This window comes from Solea solea, chromosome 7 (genome assembly GCF_958295425.1).
Source record: "Solea solea chromosome 7, fSolSol10.1, whole genome shotgun sequence".
Lineage (NCBI taxonomy): Eukaryota > Metazoa > Chordata > Actinopteri > Pleuronectiformes > Soleidae > Solea > Solea solea.
Window position 1 is genome coordinate 1,508,589 of NC_081140.1, and position 9,321 is coordinate 1,517,909.

A 9,321-nucleotide genomic window follows, 5' to 3' on the forward strand; every position below is an offset into this window, starting at 1 on the left:
GGTAGCATAAATGGTAGCATATCGCCACCTAGTGATCATAGCAACATCTAAATTTCTCTCTTTTTTGTGTCATTAAGACTTTTTCTTGTGATTTAGTCTTAGTTTAGTTTAGTTAGACTGCTGATAAAGGTGCACACACACACACACACACACACACACACAGAAAGAAAGAAAGAAAGCGGCTGTACATAGGGGCTGACTACATATCCCGTGATGCTTTGCTGCGAAGGTGAAAGGTCGTGTCGTGGCTTGGCGAGGAACAACAATCATGGCGGCGCTGGGTACGGCACGGTGGCTGCTCCGGAGCTACTTGTGTGTGAAACATGTGCAGAAAAGCCATCGAGCGTCGGTCAAATGTGGCGTCAGGACACTTTGTAGTGGGACACAATGCAGCGGTATGTTTTTATGCTGTTAATCTCTCATATTACACGGAAACATTACGTGGCTGTGACGCTGACCTTGCTGCATGTTAGCTAGCCTCGGTAAAACCCCAATGAGTAGTTTAACGTTCAATAGCCAATTCACAAGAATACATACTGTGTAGAGAACGTTATACACTATTAACTTCACCATTGTAGTTGACTATCGGCATAGTAATTTTAAACTCACTGAATAGTGTATGTGTATATATCGAATTCTGACAGGAAGTACAACCAAAGTAAGAAATCTTACTCTATTAAACCATGACAGTGTGTGTTTTATCTACTAATACTGCAGTTTTTGTTGATGAAAGGTAAACGGATACCTGGTCAAGTCTGTGGGAGTTTTGTTTGTGTCTTCTTTTTATTTATATATAACTTGTGTAGCTCATCATAGTTCTATTCTATTCATGTTTTCTCAGCAAACAATGAAACGATTCATCGATGAGTCGGTTATTAATCGCTTACTAAATTAACCGACAACTATTTTGATAATCGATTAATCGGTTTGAAGCTTTTTTCATGACAAAACAAGACATTTGAGAACATCATCATTTCAATTGATGAACACCGATCAACATTTTTTAAGGTTTTATGATAATTTATGGACCAAGCGATTAATTGATTAATTGAGAAAATAATCAACATATTAATCGATTATGAAAATAATCGTTATTTGCAGCTCTAGTATTAAATGGGCCACCAAGAGAAGAGGCTTCAAACTTGTAGCCCCTCAATTGATAAATGTATTTTTATTGTGAACTTAATATTTTGTTCCATATCAAAATACACACTTTTATTTCATCACAAATATCATTTTAAGATCATATTGCCCACCTCTGTACTGATGATTTATCCCAAAAAGTGAGCCATTTTTCGCTGATCAAACAAGACGTGCAGTGGCCCCCAGGTCTGAGGATTGATACTGCTGACATAGATTATTGTGACCTATTGTGTGGGACTAACCACTTAATTGTGTACTTTTCTCCACAGCCCACTCAGACAGTGCAAAGCCTAAGTTTACAGATGCAGCTGTGCAGGACATCCTCACCAGGATTACAGGCTTGGACCTGCAGAAAGTCTTCAGACCCATTAAGCAAGAGCTGAAACCACCCACCTATAAACTCATGACTGATGAACAACTGGAGCAGGTGTGGTTTAAATCCTCATCAGTTGTACACACATGCAGCGGCAGTGTTTGTGTAAACCGCTCACTTGTGTTTGTGTATTTCCAGGCGGTTGCAGTAGCCACAGAGCAGGCTAAGAAGCTGCTGCAGATGCCCCCAGTCCTGCAGGAGAGGACGCCCATCAATGACGTGCTGTCTGAGGATAAGATCCTGGATGGCATGGACACGGCTAAATATGTCTTCACAGACATCACCTACAACATCCCACATAGGGTACATGGCACACAAGGTTGCACATTTATTCTGTGTGAAGGTTTGTAAGCTGCTGCCATATTGGAAAATTATTTGATAGGTGGCAGCACAAAAATGTGTATATTTTAAGCCGTATTGTATTCTAGCACCCTGCCAGGTCCACATCACCTCATTGTCATGATGGAACTTTGTTTTTTGTGTCATCGACTAACTGAGCAAATGCTGCATTGTGTAACTTTAAATATACTGCATTACATTTCCAGGGTTGCAGCCATACTGGTTTTTGGTCATGATTACAACTGAAACAATTAATCGATGAATCGATTATTAAATTAATTGACGGTTAGAAGCTTTTTTCATGATTAAAACAAGATTTCCGATTGGTTAAGCTTTGCTTTTTGCTCTGGATAACAAAGAAATCATTAAAAGTTAATCACTTTGGTTTGTGGACAAAACAAGACGTTTGAGAACGTCATCATTTCCAGGTTTGACGAACACCAATCAATATTTATTTTAGGTTTTCTGACATTTTATGGACCAAACGATTAATCGAGGAAATAATCGGCAGATTAATTGATTATGAAAATGATCGTTAGTTGCAGCTCTAGTCATGATGGCACACAAATGATTGGATATGCTGCAAAAAGAGTTTTTGTCTCAGTCCCATGTGGATTTTGCGAGTGAAGTCTAGAAACTTATATCAGCCTTTTGCGTGTTATTTGCGTTGTGAAATAGCCCATTTCCATTTGTTTATGTTACACACTGTATATAAAAACACTATTATAGCATAGGGGCAGAGTGGAGGGCAGAATTTATGTATAAATAACTGATCCTCAAATGACAATGACAATGTTTCAAAGACAAGTGAAATGACTTGTGTTTTCAGGAGAGGTTCATTGTTGTGCGGGAGACCAACGGGACTCTTAGGAAGGCGACCTGGAAGGAGAGAGACCGGCTCGTTCAGGTTTACTTTCCCAAGGAGGGACGCAAACTCACAGCACCACTCATCTTTAAACAAGACAATCTTAAGGTAAAACATTTTTTAAAGTTTTGTAGTACAAGTAGTTGTAGGTCAATAGAGGCTCTTTCCTCTACCTTCAGTGTTAATACAGCATTGGCTCAGGAATGGCTTTTTCTCAACTGCATGTGACTATAGCACATACGCTTGTCGCACATCGATGCACAAACGATACATCGTGCAGTCAGAGTATGAAATATTCCCTGAACAAAGAAACCTCAGTCACCTGTCTTTTCCACTCTGATGCTCAGTTTAATCTTCAGCTGTTGGTTTTGACCAAGTCTACATTCATAAATGCCCAGATCAGTTCATACATTTTCATATTTAAAAACCTTTAAACATTATTATTATTATTATCATTTTCATGTCAACAAAAATTGTCTCTGTTCTGCTGATGCCCCTAATTTAAATGCAGTGGAATCACAGTGTATGTATGTATGCATGTATGTATTTGTGTATACATATGTATATACATACATATATATGTAAGTATATAGAGTTGCACGATACCCCGCGGTGCCAAATCGTAACGTTCCTACTATACTAGAAATTCTACATGACGGTACTACCGTGGATTACTATACTACCGGTGCCAGTTTTTGCTACATTGCAGCCGCCTCTACTCTCCTCCCGGCTTTTCACTGCATGCTCCTCCCTTGTAAACAAACCCACATTGTAACTACTGCAACCGAACGCCACAGCTGCTGAATGATTGGCTGTTTGCTTGTTACTGGTGACGTCCTGGGATATGATAGGCTGTTTCCGCACGCTGGGTCCGCCTGTCTGTTAGCTGATTGGCTGTTCATGTGTTTCTGCCGGAAAGAACGAACTCCATGAAGACAGCTCCGCTTCGATAAGAATTAGTTTCAAAACAAACATCAAGCTAAAGTTCTGTCTCGCCCAGACGAGCGCACGGCTTAGAGTCACAAACACGAGACAACACACTCAACATGGCAGAAGCACCAGGCCCGAGCGGCAAGTCTGCTGCGGCGTCAGTGGCACCGCTAACTTTGCTCAAAAAAAAAAAAACTCCAAAAGTCGCATTTGGAACTATTTTGGCTTTAAACAAGGCACAGACGGTAAAGCAATAGACGATGGCCGTCCACTGTGCAGGCTCTGCCACCAAGCTATAGGAGCCTAAGGAGGGAACACATCCTCCAACCTCATAAAACACCTGCAGTGTCGTCACCCACATTTATATGTCAAGTACCAAATAAATAAAAATACCAGTGTTTGAGTTCAGTAAATATCTCATTTCTGTCTGTGTCAGATTGTATTTTCCCAAGACCGTCACGAGGATGTGTTGGACCTGTGTCTGGTCCAGTTTGATCCAGATTCTTCAGAATTCATCAGGGTAAGATGACATCAAGGTTCATGTTATTATTAGATCTGTACAATGCAACCATGAAATGTGTCATTCTCTTTGGGTGTAAAATGAAAGTAGACTCTGGAAGACTGTTGTGCAGTTTATTATCCCTCTTGTATTTAGGTACATACAACCACGTATGAGGATGTGGAGAAACACGGCAAATACGAGTTGCTGCACTCCACCAGACACTTTGGAGGCCTGGCCTGGTACCTGGTCACCGCTCGCAGGGTTGACGGGCTCATAGAGGACATGCTGAAGAGAGAACGGTGAGTTTGAGTATTAAGTATGAATGTTTTATGCTTGGGGTGGCTTGAAAACATCAATTTTCCGATTCATATCGATTTTTATTTGGAAGATACAATATTGATTCATAAAACCCTTTAATCAATATTTTAATATATGCCATCTCCTGTTTCTGGCATGTAAATCTCAAGTTAACTAGTTAAACTAACAGCTGATTCCACAGATGTGTTCATTACTTTTCTATCTATGGTTTAGAAGCAGAAATACTTAAACACACACAACTTTGCTGATGTTTTGGTATAATCAGGCTTCCCACTGGTCCTTGAAATCCTTGAAAATTAGTGAATTAGAAAAGAAGTTTTTGAAAATCGCCCTAAATAGACATGGGTCATTGAAAGTGCTTGAATTTTGTGCAAGAAAGAAGTAAAGTTGATAAATAGGTAAATATCTTGTTTGTTACAGCATCACCTACTGTTTCATACGCGCTGCATTGTTTGATTTAAGTCGTAATTAGTGGTGATTGCAGGACAGATATTTTGAACTTGAGCAGGAATAGAATTAGAATTAACATCGTAAATTAACAATTTTATTCATATTCAACCACTTTGGGTAAACATTATTAAGAATGTTATTGTCATGTGAACAATAATCTTAATAATGCACCGGACTAGAGAGATCTAAATTGTATATATTATTAGCAGCATTAGTTTAGTGAAAACCTCTTCTATAATCAAGCAAAACTGGCATGGAAACTGAAATATCTCTAATTTAATTGATATCAAATAGAAAATGAAATCCAATCGGGGCCTTGTGAAGCAGAATCTAATTGATTCTGGAAATCAGCAGTGATACCCATCCTTTGTTAATGCTAGTCTGAATGTCTGTCTTAACCCTGTCCCACACTAGAGGATAAGATTTCGGTCCCGAACTGACCCGACAATCGTGGGTGCCTTCCGATTTTCGGCTGATTTGAACAGGCCAAATCATCCTGTAGTGGGAGGAGTTAACTGGCACGATTTTCATCAGACGCATCAGTCTCCCCCAGTCTTTACCCGTACATTCACAGACCTGAACCAACATGGCTGACACCCAGTCGCTCATCTGTTTCGGTGGTGTCATGTTGCAGCTGAATGTCCCTCACCCTCCCTCCTCCAGTTGTGTTGGAGAACCTATTAGGGGTGTGCGATACTGATTAAAATCAATATCCTAATATTTTTTTTTTTTCCGATAATGATAATTGGCGATATTTTGCAATCCTCAAACATGTGTTTTGTAAAAGCATAGAAGACCTGTTCCTGTACCAGCTTCTCTGAGATGGGAATGATAATATTCACAAAAAACAACTTGTTTTAAAACCAGGTCTTATTTATTAACTTAAAGCTCAAATTAACGCTGCGTTTGTGTGTGTATCTGTGTCATTACCTCGTTTATGAAACCCTAAAGTTTCAGAACAAACAGTTCAGCCACTGCTGAGAAAATAGGCTTTTATTGTTTTCCTGGGCTCTGCGAAGCGGATCGGCACTTCCGTATGTTGATGATGTCATCAGTATACCTCACCACTCCTCTCACCACCGTCCCGCCTCCTGGTGCCTTTAAACTTACTTTATAAAACATTGCACAACGAGCAATAAAAACTATCATGAGAGCATTTTAAATGTAAACAATACTCATCATATTTGAAGTACAATGCATTTCATATTCTTTATATTCTGTGCGATGGTTCATCCACAGATGACAGAGCAACAACCGCTTTGTCTTTTGAGCGACATCAGTGTCTTGATTGGTTCTTGAAAAATGATTTCGACACACTTGATATTGTGATTTCACACATCGTTCAAATAACAATTAAGATTCTATCGTAGACAATATATATCGCACACCCCTGGAACCTATGCAACCTTCAGTTAGCATCAACTCAAAACAGCTCCAGGTTATCCATTGTGGGCGATTGCAAAAACATGGTGGACCAAAATGAGGAAATGAGGAAAAAAAACCTACACAAACGCTTTTAACAGGAGAAACCTCAGGAAGAGAGTCTGAGCTTGCACTGGTTGAACATGAGGGGGACGAAAGTGGGCACCAGTGATGAAAGTGAGGACGAGGTGCACAGTGCAGTAGCTGGTGTTTGACCAGAGAGGGCAGTAGATGCACTAATGTTCCCATGCCTTACAAACATGTTTTTTGGTGCCTTGAACATCAAATTGTTTAAGCACATGATACAAGTCAAAGATCACCAACCTCAGTGTGTGCGTGTGTGTTTCCAGACTCCAGGATGCAGTGAGTCTAGTGTCCCTGTTCCACATGGTCCATCCCCACAGTGAGTCAGCACAGGAAGCTGCTAGCCAACAGGCCACTGGCACCGAGCTGCTGAAGGTGAGAACAACTCCGCCCAAACAGAAATGTGTGTGTGTGTGTGTGTGTGTGTGTGTGTGTGTGAGACAGCAGGTCGTACAAGTCATGAGGCTGCATCACGACTCAGTCACAACATCGTTACAACTGTAGTGTCCTTGTCAGTACACTAGAAGGGAATGGATTTAGATGTGAACTGGCAATTTTCTTTGCTGCAAGGCAACAGTGGTAGCAACCTGCACCACCATGTGGCCCTGCCCCCTTTTCAGCTTGGTCCTATTGTGGCGTATTTTTCCACCGGCTCTACTCGCCTCGGCACAGCATGACACGGCACGATTAGGTTGCATCTCCACTATGCGCGTGGGCGGAGTCATCACTGCGTGAAACTGCAGTGACTTTGTTTTATACGCGACACACACACATACACACACGAGTGACTAGTGACTTTACACCAGACTCCTGGTAGTTGTTGGAGATTAACCCACGTTTTTAGAATCACAACACATGGAAAGGAATGGGTGAGGTATAATCTGCCAGATATTAGCCTCATGATTTAAACCAAGTGATCTTGAAGTCGGAATAAATACCATGGACGACGGTGATTGACACATCTGAGTTGGGGATGGGGCGAAGCGTGCCTCTGAAGCAGCAGTCCAGGCGGCCCGGCCGTCCAAATATGGTTCATGTAAGCTAACGGAATCTAATGGAACGCACCACGCTGCTGGGGATGGTTTCCATGGGCGTGGCAGTTGCTATGCAGTGATTGACATTGGAGACATCTGAATGTCGACGGTATTCCTGCTGAAATGTGTGTGTGGATAGTGAGGATAGGGCCGTTGATTTTGCGCGTCGGCCTCAAATCGTAGCGTAATGGGCCGATATGATACCATGCGCTAGCTGGAACGCTGGAAAGTCAAAGAGCCGTTTTAAGACACGAGTAACATTCTGTGCAAATCCAATATTGAAGAGTTTAGATAAGAAGAAAAAGGGTTTGTAGAGAAGTAGATAAAAACAGGTTTTTCCTGATGAAGATATGTTTTCTGTGCTGAGAAGAACTCTGGCCGACCCCTGCTCCAAAATGACCACAGGTGTGAGCGGTTGTTCGTCTCTGTCCACGATCAGCTGCTCCGCGACCCTCATGTGGAGGACGTGGTAGAAAATGGACACATTAATACGTTTCATGCGTGTTAAAAGTCCACGTTTATTCTAAATGTTTCTAACGGCAATACTACGTGTAGCTGTGTCTGTGTGGAGGTCGAGTCATGGCCATCTCATCTTAGGTTTCGTGTGTGGGAGGTTTGGGTTTTTGTGCAGCGTGGGAACTGTGGGGCCACATACAGGACACATCACGTCTTATTAGGACTCGCCGCCGCTTGACCTCGAAGCACTGTGGAGGGACATTGAGAGTGACAGCCATTTAATTTGAAAGGTTAGCAGGAGGAGACACGTGTGTGTGTGTGTGTGTGTGTGCGGCGTCACGCATGGCTTCTTGTTTAGTCACGGCTGATTGTGGAGCACTCTCATTTTTCCAGCCTTCATACTTTGATTGTAGTCTCAGAACATTTTCATGTCCTCAAAGTCATTTGTGTGACCTTTTCTGTACTCCTGTCTCTCCCTGACCGCTGACCTCTGACCTTGGTCCCCGCAGATCTATGCCCAGAAGGAGTCTCAGAGGTCGGGCTACATTGAGCTGGTCCTTCAGGCCCATGAACAGACGGCTGCTGAAGGTTCAGCTGCACGACTGACCTGCTCCTGAATAACAGCGAGGAGGACCAGGGAACCTCATCACCTGGAAACAAGGTCAACTGTCCTTTCATTGTTTGGCTCAATGACAACGTAACACTTCACAGAACAAGAAGAACAACCTTTGAGACATTTCTCCAGTGTACCACGTCTGACATTTATTCATGTAAAAATGTGTTTGACACGTAGAGAGACGAGTTAAATGATGTACATTATAAAATAAAGCAACTTCTTTGTATGTGTGTGGCATGCTTGATTGGATTAAAACAACCTGACTTCTGGTTAAAATGATCTTGTTCATAGACAGGATTTTAATACACTGCTGAAGACCATACAGTATACTTTGCCCTTTTAGTTTTTTCTATAATAAAATGTAAAATACAAAGAAGTAATGCAGGCATTGAATGTAACTTAATAGAGACTTAAATGACCTTGTGTTCCACTACTATACACTTTAAAAAAAATAAAAAAAAGCAGACTTATCCCACAAACAACAAAAAACACACACACACAGGTAAAAAAGGGGTGTGTAAAAAAAAAAAAAAAAAATACACACATAAACTCATTAACTCTCCGTTAAATGACCCGTTACACCACATTCATAAAAGTATAGAACAGGGATTGTCTCTGATGACAAAGAATACCTGGACAATTTAAAATAGTTAAAGTGATCGTTTTGATTTTTTTAAATTGTGAGTGGATGAGGGACTGAGAAGGTCGTGAAGGAGGACACGAGGACAAGATGGAAGCAAGATGACCTCTAAAGTGAGAAGCCCAAATAAGTTGTATGGGGTACTGACA

The 9,321-nt window shown here is 41.4% G+C and overlaps 1 protein-coding gene across 1 annotated transcript; it reads left to right on the forward strand.

The window, feature by feature from the left end:
- Positions 1 to 246: 246 nt before the first annotated feature.
- Positions 247 to 8,758, forward strand: mrps22 (mitochondrial ribosomal protein S22). Its single transcript, XM_058633012.1, has 8 exons — positions 247 to 395; positions 1,413 to 1,570; positions 1,655 to 1,819; positions 2,685 to 2,828; positions 4,087 to 4,170; positions 4,306 to 4,451; positions 6,693 to 6,801; positions 8,426 to 8,758. The coding sequence occupies exons 1-8, from the start codon at positions 269 to 271 to the stop codon at positions 8,531 to 8,533; spliced, it is 1,041 nt and encodes a 346-aa protein (XP_058488995.1). The 5' UTR covers positions 247 to 268; the 3' UTR covers positions 8,534 to 8,758.
- The last annotated feature ends 563 nt before the right edge of the window (positions 8,759 to 9,321 follow it).

Bases quoted from the DNA above. Each gene is read 5' to 3' on its own strand.
- mrps22 (XM_058633012.1), top strand. From the start codon at position 269: ATGGCGGCGCTGGGTACGGCACGGTGGCTGCTCCGGAGCTACTTGTGT. The intron at 1,820-2,684 runs GTACATGGCACA...TTGTGTTTTCAG, and splicing joins CCTACAACATCCCACATAGG to GAGAGGTTCATTGTTGTGCG. The intron at 4,452-6,692 runs GTGAGTTTGAGT...GTGTGTTTCCAG, and splicing joins GACATGCTGAAGAGAGAACG to ACTCCAGGATGCAGTGAGTC.